Source organism: Lobosporangium transversale (assembly GCF_002105155.1).
Source record: "Lobosporangium transversale strain NRRL 3116 chromosome Unknown BCR41scaffold_15, whole genome shotgun sequence".
Lineage (NCBI taxonomy): Eukaryota > Fungi > Mortierellomycota > Mortierellomycetes > Mortierellales > Mortierellaceae > Lobosporangium > Lobosporangium transversale.
This window is the reverse complement of record NW_019028993.1, coordinates 240,870-255,416: the sequence shown is the minus strand read 5'-3', so window position 1 is coordinate 255,416 and position 14,547 is coordinate 240,870. Positions and strand designations below refer to the sequence as shown.

At 39.4% G+C, this 14,547-nt stretch overlaps 6 protein-coding genes across 6 annotated transcripts; 3 read left to right on the top strand and 3 right to left on the bottom strand.

Annotated features, from left to right (window-relative positions):
- Positions 1–2,178: 2,178 nt before the first annotated feature.
- BCR41DRAFT_288781 (hypothetical protein) lies at positions 2,179–3,043 on the bottom strand (the record flags this gene model as incomplete). The annotated part of the gene is made up of 3 exons (XM_022020315.1): positions 2,179–2,508; positions 2,670–2,783; positions 2,897–3,043. Coding segments are annotated over 3 exons (591 nt in total), but the record flags the coding sequence as incomplete, so codon positions are not given.
- Positions 3,044–3,558: 515 nt separating this feature from the next.
- BCR41DRAFT_421524 (peptidyl-prolyl cis-trans isomerase) lies at positions 3,559–4,523 on the top strand. Its single transcript, XM_022030038.1, has 4 exons — positions 3,559–3,675; positions 3,781–3,791; positions 3,924–4,020; positions 4,180–4,523. The coding sequence occupies exons 1-4, from the start codon at positions 3,597–3,599 to the stop codon at positions 4,320–4,322; spliced, it is 330 nt and encodes a 109-aa protein (XP_021882067.1). The 5' UTR covers positions 3,559–3,596; the 3' UTR covers positions 4,323–4,523.
- Positions 4,524–5,369: 846 nt separating this feature from the next.
- On the top strand, positions 5,370–7,407 carry BCR41DRAFT_385943 (hypothetical protein; the record flags this gene model as incomplete). Its single annotated transcript, XM_022027736.1, has 5 exons — positions 5,370–6,047; positions 6,454–6,536; positions 6,650–7,020; positions 7,146–7,208; positions 7,349–7,407. The coding sequence occupies exons 1-5, from the start codon at positions 5,499–5,501 to the stop codon at positions 7,405–7,407; spliced, it is 1,125 nt and encodes a 374-aa protein (XP_021882066.1). The 5' UTR covers positions 5,370–5,498.
- Positions 7,408–8,362: 955 nt separating this feature from the next.
- BCR41DRAFT_352126 (hypothetical protein) lies at positions 8,363–8,832 on the top strand. Its single transcript, XM_022023901.1, has one exon. It carries the CDS (start codon positions 8,594–8,596, stop codon positions 8,765–8,767), a length of 174 nt encoding a protein of 57 aa, XP_021882065.1. The 5' UTR covers positions 8,363–8,593; the 3' UTR covers positions 8,768–8,832.
- Positions 8,833–9,525: 693 nt separating this feature from the next.
- On the bottom strand, positions 9,526–10,155 carry BCR41DRAFT_352125 (hypothetical protein). The gene has a single exon (XM_022023900.1). The coding sequence runs from the start codon at positions 10,055–10,057 to the stop codon at positions 9,587–9,589; it is 471 nt and encodes a 156-aa protein (XP_021882064.1). The 5' UTR covers positions 10,058–10,155; the 3' UTR covers positions 9,526–9,586.
- A 1,853-nt stretch (positions 10,156–12,008) lies between these two features.
- BCR41DRAFT_421521 (hypothetical protein) lies at positions 12,009–13,947 on the bottom strand (the record flags this gene model as incomplete). Its single annotated transcript, XM_022030037.1, has 4 exons — positions 13,687–13,947; positions 13,252–13,569; positions 12,906–13,175; positions 12,009–12,806 (listed from the first exon to the last, which is right to left on the bottom strand). Exons 1-4 carry the CDS (start codon positions 13,915–13,917, stop codon positions 12,009–12,011), a joined length of 1,617 nt encoding a protein of 538 aa, XP_021882063.1. The 5' UTR covers positions 13,918–13,947.
- Between the last annotated feature and the right edge of the window lie 600 nt (positions 13,948–14,547).

The following is a 14,547-nucleotide window of genomic DNA, read 5'->3' as shown; positions in this document are numbered from 1 at the left end:
TGAGAGTGTATTGAATTGGTAAATGAATAGGGAAAAAAAAAAAAAAAAAAAAAAAAAAAATGCATGCCTCTTTTCTGTATCAAAGCAACAAGACTTCAGTGACTGCCATAAAAAAAAAAAAAAAAAAGAAATATACACAAAAAAGTAAACAAAAAATAACTTAAATCCTGGAACTATTTCTCATATATTCAAGCGAGCTTTTTTTTTTTTTTTTTTTTTTTTTTTTTTTTTTTTCTTTGCCAACTTCGCCCAAATGATTAAGATGGTCAAGATAGAGGGGATGGTATAATGTCTCTTTAGAATTTTTTTATTTCTATCTACTTATTTATTATTATTATTATTATTATTTTTTTTTTTTCAAGAACTATCTGGATCTAACCATCCATCCGAGTATGCCATGAAAGGTTTATTCTTATAGAGTGAAGGACGAGTCAATCGATCTTGATCCTGACCTTGTTCTTGCTGTTGATCACGATGATGGTGCTGATGCTGGTGCTGCTGCGACGATATAACCCTGGATGTAACACCCTTTTTCTCTCCCTCTTTACTTAATACTCCAAGGCCAATACCCACGGAGCTAACACGTCTAGAACTGAGAATGGAAGAGTTGCGCTTGTCCCGCTTCAATGCCTCAGGAGGTGGTAATCGTGGTGATAATTGTGTATTATGGCGTTGTTGAGTATTGCTAAAAGACCTTGCAGTCGTACTGCCTACTTCATTGCTCTGTGATGAGGAAAAAGGCGCTGCAAGAGATGAAAACGAGGACATTGGAGGCGACGAGGGTGAGGACGATAACACATGCCTGTTGCCGCCGCCAAGCTGCATTGCTGCAATCCCACGATGAAGACCTTCTCTAGATGATAGTACTGATGGTTTCAATGACGTTGGATGTGTCTCTGTCCGAGCGTTACTGTCTGTAGATGATGATTTTGACCAAGTTTGGGGATCCACTCCATCTGAAAACCCTCCTGGCATTGTGTTCAAAGCGCCAGACGCTGATGAATGGTAGGATCTTTGTGGACTTGACGGTTGTCGATGATTGATTGAAGGACGACGAGCGTCAGATGATTTTCCTGCTGTATGCGTTGTTGTTGAGGTGAGAGAATATGGGGCCGAGGGTTTATTATTCCTTGAAGATGCGGTTTGTCCTTGATGATCACGATCCCTATGCCTCTCCCCATGCTCAGAGTCAAGAGACGGTCGTGGCAACTTTTCAACATAGACGTACTCATTTTCTGAGAGAGCCTCGTTCACATCATTATACTCATCCGAATCATGGTCACTCAATTCCCGTGGGCCTCCGCCTGCTCCCATTTGCATTGCATAACGTCGAATGCCAACTCGACCCTGGAGACGACGATGAGATATCTTTGGAGAGTTCTGTCCATATCCAGTATCACTCCTGTACTGACGATATCCATTCGGCTGTCCAGAATTCTTGATGGCCCCTAAACCATCTTTGGAGACCTCGGATCCGTTCAAACTGTTGGGTCCACTTTTGCTCCCAGGAGATTCTGCACGGTAACTTCCAAGGTATTGCAAAGACGTCGGTCTCTTGGGCGGTACAGAACGGAATGCGAAGTGTTCTAGATTCTGAGCATAAGGTGAAATTGTCTGATTGCTGTGAATGAGATTCGCAAACTGATTAGCGAGATGGGTTGACTCGGCGATTCCAAGGGATGGCTGTATAGGATTGTCACGTAGGGATAGCCTTTCCATGGTTGAGAATGTAGACGCTCCTGTATGTTCATGATGGTCTGTGGTATGAGATGATGAAGATGGCCTTCTGCTTGTCCTCCTTGATGAAGATGAAGATGATCGGCCCAAATTTGGGTTGTTCGCAGGGTGACTAAGCGATTCCTGTAATAGATCACGTTGTGCATCGGGATGATAGTCTGTATGTGGGTCGCGTCTAGGATCAGAGTCAGGGGATTCTGAGCGTACTGTAGATCTGGTAGACTTTGGGGCAATTTTTAAACCTTCCTGATCATAGTGTGTACCCATGCTCAGATCTGGTTCTGAACTGGTCTTTCCAGGGACCTTCTTCCGGCTGGATTGCATCGAGGCACGTCTGGAAGGATTCCGGGAGACCATGGGTGTTCCTAGCCCACCATCGTAAATGCCGGCTCGTCCATAGATCTCGTCCTGTGAATGTTGCCTTGAAATTTCTTCGGGCCTTTTTGTAAATTGCTGTGAAAGGTTGTGGATAGCCGTTGGAAGATCCTCCTGGAACAGATTTCGAAGCTGTTTTTCAATTTCGGATTGTAAGAAACGCTGGATGGGTGTGATGCTATCAAAGGTGGAGCTAACTAGGACAGATTCCAATGGGTCATTTTTGAAGACGAGGGTGATTCCTTTAATCTGATCTACTACCAAAACGATAATGCCGCGTAATTTGAAATCACTGATCCTGAGAAGCATAGGGACGACTAATGGTTGATCTGCTGCTAAAATCCCACGCCGGGTATATGAAGGGTTGTCGGTCTTCTTGACATTCATGGGATTAGCCTGTTAGTGGAGAGGGATGATATTGATATTGATGTTGATGTTGATATTGATATTGATAGTTGGATCAGAATCAAGATATAAAAGCGGAGCTAAATCATCTTTGTATTTCAATTGAGTTTGATGATGAATTAAAGAGTGAGACATGACCCAAAAAGGTGTACCTGAACTTTTGTTTGGAGTACAATGTGTGCATCACCGTTGTAAGTAAGCTTGAAGATACCACGGAAGCGCTCCATTGATAATTCGCCCATTTCCAACATTTCTAATTCAGGGGGCTGGTATGAATGGACAATGTCCATGCATATCATGCATAATGGTGCAATTAGTACACAATACACAAATAAATATTCATTTATTATTATTTTTCAAATGATCAAATTTCTTTTACCAGCGTGCCCATATCTAATTCCTTTACAGTAATATGGTCAACAATGACTGCAGGCTTGTTGCCTTTGTTAAGTGCATTGGTGAGCATGGTCTTTGCTTCTTGGATAAACTCATCTGAGAAATAAGGCCATTGAAATCGAAATGCCATGGTGAATCCAGTTGAATGTCGTCGATTTAATGTATGACCTTTTTTTTTTTAAGTTCGACTGTTGAAGTCGTTATTTGCAGCTTTGCTGTGCGGGTTGTCTTGTTGTTTCCTTTTATTAAAAAGCTAATTGAAATGGTGCAGTTGCGCGATCACAACAGGACCGTGCAGGTCATGAAGTCTGTCGGAATAATCTCCCGTAGTTATAAAAAAAAAAAAACAAGAAAAGAATAAAACTCGATGGGGAACACTGAACGATTAGAATGGAGATATTCTCCTTTGGTTAATCCGATTTTAAAAGTGAAAAAGAATTACTGGAGAGAGTATGGGATGCAGAGGTAATTTAAATTAGTGTGTGTGTGTGTGTGTGTGTGGAATGAGAAGGAAGAACTGCACTCTTTTAAAATAATAAAAAAATATAGGAATGAGAATATGGTTGATCCGAAAAAGGAAAAGTGACTGTTTGCAATTAGACAAATGTTCAAAAACAAATTTATACACCCACATTCTTTCCTTTTGCTCATTTCACAAACAAGCATTGAAAGGAACAACAGACATGGGTGTTACAAAAAAGACAATCACTCCTGGCGATGGGATCAATTTCCCAAAAGCAGGCCAGACCGTTGTCATACACTGTAAGTATCCAGAAGATAGTTTTTTTTTTTTCTTTTTTTTTTTCATAGTGTAAAGATCGCATCCAACCAAATGACTAACAATAATCTTGACTGGAATGTAATTAGATACTGGGACTGTAAGGAGCTAAAATGGCTAAAATGGATTATGTATACGTTCAAGGATGTTTGAATATTATCTCTGGAGAGAATCGATTACGGGATTGTTACGGCTCATGATCTAATTTGATACATAATATTGTATAATACAGCTGGAAAATGGTCGAAAGTTCGATTCTTCTAGAGATCGAGGCGAGCCCTTTGTAACTCAGATTGGCGTTGGTCGTGTCATCAAGGGATGGGACAAAGGCATGCTGTTTTTTTTTTTATTTTATTTTTTTATATATATATATATATATATCTTTTTATTGTTTATTTATTTATTTAATTTCAGTGATACACTTACAATGGAGTCCTAAAGACGTTTTTTTTTTTTTTTTTTTTTTTTTTGTCTATGTGCAATCGTAGGGGTGCCACTGATGTCTGTTGGCGAACGAGCGATTCTTCATATAACTTATGACCATGCATATGGTGCACGTGGCATGCCTCCTGTGATTCCAGGTCTTTCGAACCTGATTTTTGATGTCGAATTGTTGGAGATCCGCGACTAGATGGGAAGCAATCAGATTAGATATTTTGTATAATACAACATAAACTTACTGCTTCATCCCTTTCCTTTCCTTTCCTTTCCTTTCCTTTCCTTTCCTTTCCTTTCCTTTCCTTTCCTTTCCTTTCCTTTCCTTTCCTTTCCTTTTCTTTACTGACTGTGACAGCTTATGTGAATTAATCTCCGGATTTGTTCCGCACAGGCCAATTGAATGAAAAAAAAAAAAAAAAAAAAAAAAAGCGCCCTTTTTCCAGCTCTGCTCTTACTCTAAATTATGATTCCGTAACACGACCGAGATGAGCTCTAGTCCATAGACACAGTATCGAAAAGAATGCAAATGTTCAACATCTATATTTCTGATAATAATGCGCAAAAAAAAGATTTGTCCGAGTAAGGATTGCTCCTGTTGCTGCAAAGCCCCTAGATTTGTCCCAAAGTTACAAAGGGATGGAGGGAGCGCAAGGACCCTTTTTGAAAAAAGTCATCAACTGTCTTTGCCCCTCACCTTTGTTTTATTTGGAGTCCAAAAGATACGTTGCAAAAAAAAAAAAAAAAAAAAAAAAAAAAAGGCGGCAAAGGTAATCAAGCAATAGAGAAAGGAAAGGAAAGGGAAGGAAAGGGAAGGAAAGAAAGAGTTGAGAGAGGAATGGGGAGGGGAGAAACGGCTGAAAATGAAGAAATGGGCGTGGGGATGTCAATCTTCACCATCCCCCTTTTCTTTTCTTTTTTTTTTTTCTTTTTCTTCATTTGTGTCCATTGTCCCCCCAAACAAAGAGGCGGTTTTCTTTCATTTTGTCAAGGCAATGGTGTGACTTGGCTCTTGGTCCATCTTCATTAATCTCTCTCTTGCTTTCTCTTTCTCCCCACCCTCTCTTCTCTCCACAACACCAGAAAACCTTGTCTTTCCTTTTGGAACAGATTGGCGGAACTCTTTCCTTTTCTTTTATATTTTATTTTATTTTATTTTATTTTATTTTTATTTTTATTTTTATTTTTTATTTTTTATTTTTTATTTTTATTTTTATTTTTATTTTTATTTTTTATTTTTTATGTCATTTTTTTTAATATTTGTTATTCTCTCTTCTCTTTTCCTTTCTTTTTCTCTTTCTTTTTCTTTTTTCTCTTTCTCTTTAGTTTCCTAATTTCTAATTTCCTAATTTCCTAATTTTCTAATCTCTCAATGGACGTATATTCTCTTACAAAGAAACAGAGGCCCACGCATCTGACAAGAGCACAAGTTGATAAGCCCGCTACAATGGCTCCTTCGGCCCAACAACCACAACAACAACAACAACAACAACAACAACAACAGAAACAGCAACATTCACAGTTGCCACCAGAATATCGACAAGCACTTTTAGAGCAACAACAACAGCAACAGACTGTTTTGGGTGCACCTCCGACTATGCAGGATATTGCGAATAAACACTCCCAATTGCCACCACAGTATCGACAAGCAGTTTTGGAACAGCAACAAAAAGAACATCAACAGCGTATGCTTCAACAACAACAGAAGCAGCAATCGCCATCACAATCTCCGAGGGTTGATGCACAAAGTCATTCTGTGAATGGAGTCAAAGGAACGAATGGCACAGTCCACAACAAGGGTGCGACAGAGAATTCGTCTCCACAAAAGAACTTTTCAGGACCCTTGACCAGCTCTTATCGATCGGAACGTAGTAATAGTTTCTACGGTACGACTTCAGGACCAAGTCGAGCTCATTGGAAGGTATGCCCCTGATTGCCCCCTCTTTAGACTTTTTTTTTTTTTTTTCTTTTCCTTTCTTTTCTTTGTTGTAATTAATTGTTTTAATTGTTTACTTTTTAACTTTGTTGTTAAATTGATATTGCTGCAAGTGGTTTTTTTTTTCATGTACATGGCAACATCATTATCTTTTTTTTTTTTTTTTTTTTTTTTTTTCTTCCAAAGAAAGAGGATAGATACCCAACAACTTTTTTAATTCTTTTTTTGCTCAAATAAGAAAACGTTATTTTTATTAAAAATTGAGCGCTAAAAAAAAAAAAAAAAAAAAAAAGATTTGGATTTGTCTTATTCTTTGATCCATTTCTGTCTCGTAACAGGAACAACTTTTTATTAATAATCCGCCCAATCATGTCTAATCAATAATATTTAGCCCGATAGCAGTACTCAGGTCTGCACTTGGCCTGGATGTCACCTGGAGTTTGGCTTCTTTGACCGAAGACACCATTGTCGCAAGTATGTCCAAGGTTTTTTTTAATTCTTTCTTACTTTGGTTTTTGTTCATCTGTTCATCAACCTATTTATTAACCCTAGATCTCTCTCTCTCTCTCTCCATTTTATTCCATTAGGTGTGGCGATATCTTTTGCAGTGCTCATTGCTCAAAGTCAGTTCCACTGGATTATGCATTGGATTTCAATCCAGCGATGGGCGTCATGAGTAGAGCTTGCATAGGCTGTTTCGAAGCTTATGAGCAATGGCAAGGCCTCATCCCTTCTTCTCCCTCATCTGGTGGTTTTGCCAACACAGCCCGAGGCATCTTTGGTTTAACTTTTGATAATATAGGGGAGTATCCTAAAAACGGAGCAACTTCCACCACTACTACCACCACCACTACTACTACAACTAATAATGCTACGACGGCAACAGGAGGAAACAACACCAATGGGAAGAAGGGTCCAAACACAGATGCTACTCTAGGCGAAACCATGGGTCGAGATGGTGAGTTTTTTTTTTTTTAAGAAAAAAAAAGAAAAAAAAAAAAAAAAAAAAAAGCTTAAAAAAAAGCCTTTTTTAAAAAATGCTTTTGCTTTACTAAAAAGACATTTTTCATCAAACGAATCTAGACATTGTGCGTCTCCCTAAATCAGCCTCGGAAAATATTGCGATCAAGACTCGGCCAGTTCAAGGTAAAAAAAAAAAAAAAAAAAAAACAATCCTTTATTTATCGGGCGTTAATTGTAATTTTCAAACATTTGTAATAATGCAGTGTTGTAATCTTGCGATGTTAATTGATCTTGTTTTTCTTCCTTTGATCGAGTTATTGTAGATACAAGTGTAATGCCTATGCCTTCGGTTCCACATGATTGGTCCTGGAGTACTTTTTAAAAAAAAAAAAAAAAAAAAAAAAAAGTACCGGTATCCAAACGAAACACAGCATCCATCCTCATTGACTCCATTCTTCATACTCCATACTCCATTCTCCATACTCCATACTCCATTGTCAGGACAACTCTTTCCCATTTTTGCATTTCGGACATGTCAAAGTGTTTCCCTAGTCCTTAATTAGACCTCTTTTTATTCTTTATATGTATCTTTTTTCTTTTTTCTTTTTTATATCTTCTATTTTTTATTACTGCATATTAAAGGATGAGTGGAGAGTCATACAAGAGAAAAAAAAATCAAAATCAAAATCAAAATCAAAATCAAAATCAAACCATATGATCGATTAATTGTCTCCTGGAAGGTCTTTTATACCCGACTCTCTGCTTCATGAGGCGGAAAATAATGTAATTATAATCAGTTCAGCTGTTGGAGTGAACCCTCGAATATAAACTATTCATCAATGTGTAGTATAGAAAGATATGTACATGTAGATCTTTTAGCCGAGTTTTCGGATGCACAGATGCATGCATGTATGCATGTCATACTCTTTAAATGTTCCCATCTCCATTTTTGCCACGTGGTTTGGCCCTTTATTTATTCCATAACCATTATTTCAACTACACACATCTGAAAGAAAGTTTGGTCAACATGGAGAGAAGCACTATATTCAATCCTTTTTCTTGCTCTTTTTCCTCAGGATGTACTGCCCAAAAAACCTCGGTAGCTACCTATATTGACTTCATTAACAAAAGTGTAAATCCCCATCCTGGTTGATGAAGCCTTTTTGTATGTCGCCTACGGGCTGTTTGCCAGGGGTTCAAAATAAAAACCTGGTGCACATGACACAAAATATGACTTCACTTTAAGCCCCATACATGTGTATACATAAATTTGATTGTCCTTCTTTTGCCACACTTTTTTTTTTTTTTTTTTTTTTTTTCCATCTTTCTTTCCTTCACTTCCTTTCCATCCTGTCTTCTTTACAGTAACATCGACTTCTCGATCAATCACACTCTTTATTACTCTCAAATCAATTCTATTCAGCACTCAATTACACCAAATCTCAGAGGAAATTTCACTCTTTTGCATTCTCGATAGAGAGTCTGTCGCATTCCCTGTGGACATCAATCCCCAGAAGACTATCGACCATCTCAAGACTTTTTCTGGCTTTGCTCAAATCTCTGGTAAGATGTCTTCTCGATTGTTTGTAAATTTAGCACCTGAGTATCATATCAGGCCTATTCCAGGGGTTGAAGGATCTATTACTCGAACGATCGTCAATCAACGGAAAAGGAAACGATTTGAAGATCTAGAGGATTTTAAAGCAAGGGGTACCAAAGAGTACAAGTCAATTATATTTTGACCGAAAGACACAGACTGAGCTAGGAGCCTGCTTGAACATTGTCTGATACAATAAATAGTAAAATGATCTACTACTTTAAATACTTTTTGCTAAAAATATCTCTGAGATTTTGATATCCATATGAAATAATGAAAATGATGATACAAAAACTGAACTGTTCACTCCAAGAGAGATTGTTGATTCACTCAAGTGCCCATTCATTCATAATTACGAGAGTTATCCTATTCAAAATTGTGGATCCATTTCATTGTTCCATCTCGGGACTATGGCCTTCGGTGAAATATCCATCTAGTGGATAGACTTGTGATTCGCTCTCTAATAAAAAAAAAAAAGGACACTCTACCCACCACCAATGAGCGAGTAAGAAGATCCCCATTGTACCCATAGCAGTGCATTGTGAGTAGACTTTTCTTTTTTTATAAGAGACCGAATTGCGTATTGTTCAAGAGGACAGACTACTAAGCGCATGATAAAACTGTATATATGCACTTTCTTAGAATTCAGAGAGGGCAGCAAATGAAAGACTTTTATAAATGGATATGACTGGATTCTTTTCCAGAGTTCGGCCTGTTTAGCCTTATTTCAGAATAGTCGAGCAGACTTTGTCAACGCGGACATTAGGTCTCTCGTACAGTACAATCTGGAGCGCTTCAGTCTTTTTTTTTATTTTTTTTTTATTTTTTTATTTTTTTTTTACATTGAATGACAATGGCTGCTACAGCAGAAAGACTACCCTTCTCAAGTGCAAAATAGTCCTCTTTTGCCCCTCAAGATATCCAACCATCTTCTTGTCAGGGATATTAAAAATTAGCGTATATTTTAGATCAATAATGGATTTGGTTTACTATGTCTAGGAATAGGCGGTGTTGACCCATTATCTGCAGTAGATGAGGATGGGGATGGCGAGGTAAGGTGAGTCCTACTGGACATGGGATTGTCCATTGGCGTCAATTCTACTGGCCTCCATGCCCAGCCTGGACTCACTGACGGACGACGTATATGATCATGGTTGGTGGTAGCGGCAGTAGTAGAAAGTGGATGGTTGCCATAGTTTGCTTTGACTTCAGGATTTAAAGGCTTTGTACCGACATCGATCTTGTAATGTTGTGCCTTACCACTGGCTTCTTTTCTTCTTTTTTCCCCTAGAGCTGCTTTTGCTGCTGCCATGTCTTTATCGGTGACCCTTCTCCAGACTTTATGCCGACGCTGTCGCAGAGTGAACAAAATCAGGGCCACCGTCACGGCTGCTCCGATCACCATGACAATAATGAGTGCTTGATTGGCTTTCATGTGCTCTTCCTCCGTTCCTGTGTTGGGTCCGGGACTATTGTTAGCGGCTGCAGGCAGGTTCGAGGCTGTAACTGTTGGAACATTAGTTCCACTTGGGTCGTCCTTGAAGCCATAGTCTTCAAGGATCGAGACGACTTTACCTGGAAGCATGACGCTGCTATAGGTCCCTTTCAAGGGGATACTATAGGTTCCTCCTATGTCTGAGATGAACAGGAAAGGTGTAGGATTACCAGGGAATGCGGTCAAAGTACCAGAGTATCTAAAATCGTAATCTGTTACTACAGGGGGGTGTTGAATAAATTCCTGTCCATTAAAGCTGAAGATCAGAGTAGTAGGTCCTGGCTGAAGACCATAAGGGAAAGAAAAAAAAAAAAAAAAAAAAAAAAAAAGAGAGAGAGAGAGAGAGAGAGAAAAAGAAAGACGCCATAAAATACAACAAGTTAGTTTCAATAAAGTCTCTCCGATAGCTTTTTAGAATGTAAATGAAGAAAATACCATGCACTACACTGCTTACTGAACAAAGGGCGACTATTTCTGTACCCGCATTGAACATGAAAAGCGCTCCATTATCGCAGGCATTATCGACTATCGTGGCATTGAAGGCTTGTGGCAAAGCTGGTGGAGGGGTTGTTGACGCGCTGGAGATGGGGAATACAAACAGCGCTCCAGACTCTCGACCTATCTTAGTATGGTCATTACCTAACGCATAGAGTCTGTTGTTCATAAAAGTCGCAGTCTTTGTGTTTGCATATGGGCTGTTTGTCTACAGAAAGATTAGAGAAAAAAAAAAAAAAAAAAAAAAAAAAAAAAAGCTCCGATTCAGTAAAAGAACATCAATAGATTCTAATATGGAAAAGGAAATCAACTTACAATATTCCATGGTGGCCCTAGATTCATGGTCAAGGTTGAAGGATCCATTGCAGCCACCAGAAGGTTCATATTCTTGGAAGAGGAAAAATTATGCATCAAGTTGTTTTTCCCTTGCGAGTCCTTAAAATTAAACAACGTCCCATGTCCTTGAAAGGGATATTCTTGTGGCACTGTGATGTTTCTCCATGTCCCTGATCCTGCTGTGCCTGTGGGCGAGGGTATATATTGCATTCCATGATACTGAGCGCCACCACTTGCCCTGGTGTTTTTGAAACGAAGGATAAACGAGAACACACCGGTATCATCAATAGCACAGTTATAATTGGTTGGAGATATCTCCGCATCATCTAGGGTTGCGAGCCCTACCGTAGGAACGACACTAATGAGGCTCCAGCTAAGGGTTTTCAGATCAAAGGACGGATTGTCATTACTTTTAATAAGGACGTAGAAGATCTTTCCGGTAACGGTGTCAAAATGATATGATAGTCCGTAGAGACGGACGTTGTCCGAACAGAGGCAGTATGGTGGAACGTATCCCATGATTGTGCCTATACAAAAAAAAAAAAAAAAAAAAAAAAAAAAAAGAAAATGAAAAAGACAAAGGACAAGATAAGACAGAGCACAAGGACTAGAAGAGAAGTAGGGGGGGAGGAAAAAAAAAAAAAAAAAAAAAAAAAAAAAGAGGCAACAAAGGGCGTTAACGTAAGCTCAAATTAGCATACATCTATTCCATGGTTTTTTTTTTAATTGGAGGGAACATGAAGGCATGAGGGCATGGAGGGAAATAGACCTGTAAACAAATATGCAGCCAAGTGGGAAAAAAAGAAGAAAAAAAGCGTCCATCTGTACTTCAGTTTTTAGTGTACATGTACTGTAGCCCTTTGTGCCACAGTACGATTAATCAGGTTTCCTATTTTAGAGTGTTTTAAAACACACGCACAATAGATGCAAACAAGTCGACCAAACCATTTGCTTCGACTATCGTTCAATGTCTAGCTAAATTTCCCAACAAAGCCATATTGTAACATTAATTGTGGTGTCTGCAAAAAATTAATTAGAAGGTCGATTTTACTTTTATTTTTTAGGAAGGATGCGAATGAGATGGAATGGGTGGTGCACGCCTTTCCTCCGATGAGCCTAAATTTCGATCAATTTGGGCTTGGGCTTGAGCACCTGTGTAACCAATCCCTGGCGAGGGCGATACGACATGACTTTGTGAGGGAGACAAAAGGTTTTGTTGTTCAGGATGACGGATGACCGTATTCATTGCTCCGGGTTGATATGACTGATTCGACCGTGATTGTGATTCAATGAGCTGAGGCCCAGGTTGAAGAAGAATCTTTGGATCACCATATTCACCGCCACTGCTATTCGACTCCTCCTTCAGCAAAGGCTGTTGCGCTGCAGCAATAGCGGCATCATTCTTTGCCGCTTTCCTCTCTGAGTGTCGTACGTAGAGCAAATGCCCAAATGCTCCAACCATCGCCAACAAGATCAAAACAGTTCCTAAAATCATTCCCCAGTCAGGCGCAGTCGAATGAAGTCGTCCGGAGGGGCGGACCGTGCGGTGAATATCGGGTGAAGACCCCCTTTCCTCGCCAAAGGGCTCTGTGACACTGATAGGATAGCTAACATTGGACCACTGACCAGCATGTGGACCACTCAGGGTGAACTGGTGGATCGAACTCACGTTCGATTGATCGATAGCTTCTGTGTAAATATATGCTGGATTCATGTTCCGTTCTCCAAACACTGTAGAATGAATCGCTTTCACGCCAAACCTTGGATAAACTGAGCCAATTGGTATATCTCTGGCAGTCGAGAAATTAGCAATATTCATAGTAAACAATTGGTTTTGCTGAACCCGTGTGATGTTGTTCTAGTCAATAGAAAAACAGAAATTAGTAAAGGGCCGATCCTCACATTAAATGAAGTTCATCCTGCATAAAAAGAATACTGCTTCTTGCCGGCGATTTACAATTTGAGCAGAGTATGTAATATAGTATGTATCATCAAAGAAACCTGCATTAAAAAAAATCGCAGAATCCAACTCGGGGCTGGCTTCAGTGAACTTGGTGAACACCTTTGGTCCGAGGAATTGGAGATCGGTAGGAGGTTGAGGAGCAATGGTTGGACTGTTGAGTGGGATAGTGATTATACTAACAGTATTATTTCGGAATCCCGGGTTATCTGAGATAATGTAAAGGGTATTTTTGTGAAACCTCACTAAAGTGGGCAAGAACGATGGCTAAATAAAAATAGGTCAACTAATTGAATTATATTTATATTGATGAATAGAATGAGAAGGCAGACTTTGCACTTACAAACATCCAATCTGGCCCCTTATTGAACTGTAACGATATATTGTCCAGCACACCAAAATGAAGCACACTATTAGAGTCGATCCAGGAATGAATTAGCACATTGTTTTGTGAAGCATCCGTCATATGGAAGAGGACCGTAGCTTTAAGTCCCTCGGCGGTCCAAGGATAAGGAGGCATCACATCCACATTCTTCCATCCACCGATGCCAGTATTCTGACCCTCCTCTGTAACAGAGTAGAGAGGGCTGAATTGGACTCCTGCAGAACTGAAGACATCAGGTGTCTTCTCAACGCCCGTACAAATGTATGTGAACACTTCCTAACATCAGACGAAGAGGAAGAAGGCGGTGATGGGGAAGTATGGCGACATCCTTAGCTGATTGTTAACTGCAGTCTTTTTTTTTTTGCGAAAATATGAATGCACACATGCACACACCTTTTCATCCACATAGCACATGCGACTGCCAACTCTTTTCGATAAATCATAAAGTACGGCTGCTTTGATGGATGAGAGTACGGTCCATGCAACGTCTGCAGCGGATTTTGGGTCTGGATTTGACTTTATCAGAATAACACGCGGGCTCAAATCCTCCATGTCTGTTTCCACAGCAATTCCATATAGATGATGTTGGTTTGAGGAGAAGCATATGGGGCTGAGGATACCCATAATGTAGAATAAACTAAAGATCTAAAAAATGCGTATTGCAAAAAAAAAAAAAAAAAAAAAAAAAAAAAAAAGGAGCGAAGCAACGGCTTGAATAGTGTGGTGACGAAGACACAAACTTAAGGAAAGTAGTGGTGGGTGAGGAATTAAAAAAGAAAAAGGAAGACTGAAGAATAAAAAAAAAAAAAAAAAAAAAAAAAAAAAAAAAAAAGAGAGAAAAGAGAAAAGAGAAAGAAAGCGTTTGTCCACGCCAATGCACACACCCAATGATGTTGTGGGCTCTCTTTCTCCTCTCTCTTGAAGTCAACAAACCTCCAGATCGCCCAACAGCTTATTTATACAAAGCAACAAAATAAGGTTATATTTTATTTTACTAAATCTCTATTGGTGGCACATTGCGTCTGAACAATTGTAGGGTATCCAATTTCAGATATGGACGCGTACTGGGCCGGGATGGCGATATTGTAGTTGACTGTGCATGCGCATGCTGTTCTTCTGCTCGGGTATCATGATATTCATCCTGGGTTGATGGTAATGTTGTTGTTGCTAGAGTCTAGATGATCACAATCCATAATTTCGAATAAGGAATCCTACGCGCTATCATTGTCTTTAGTATCCTCAACGCGAAGGCAC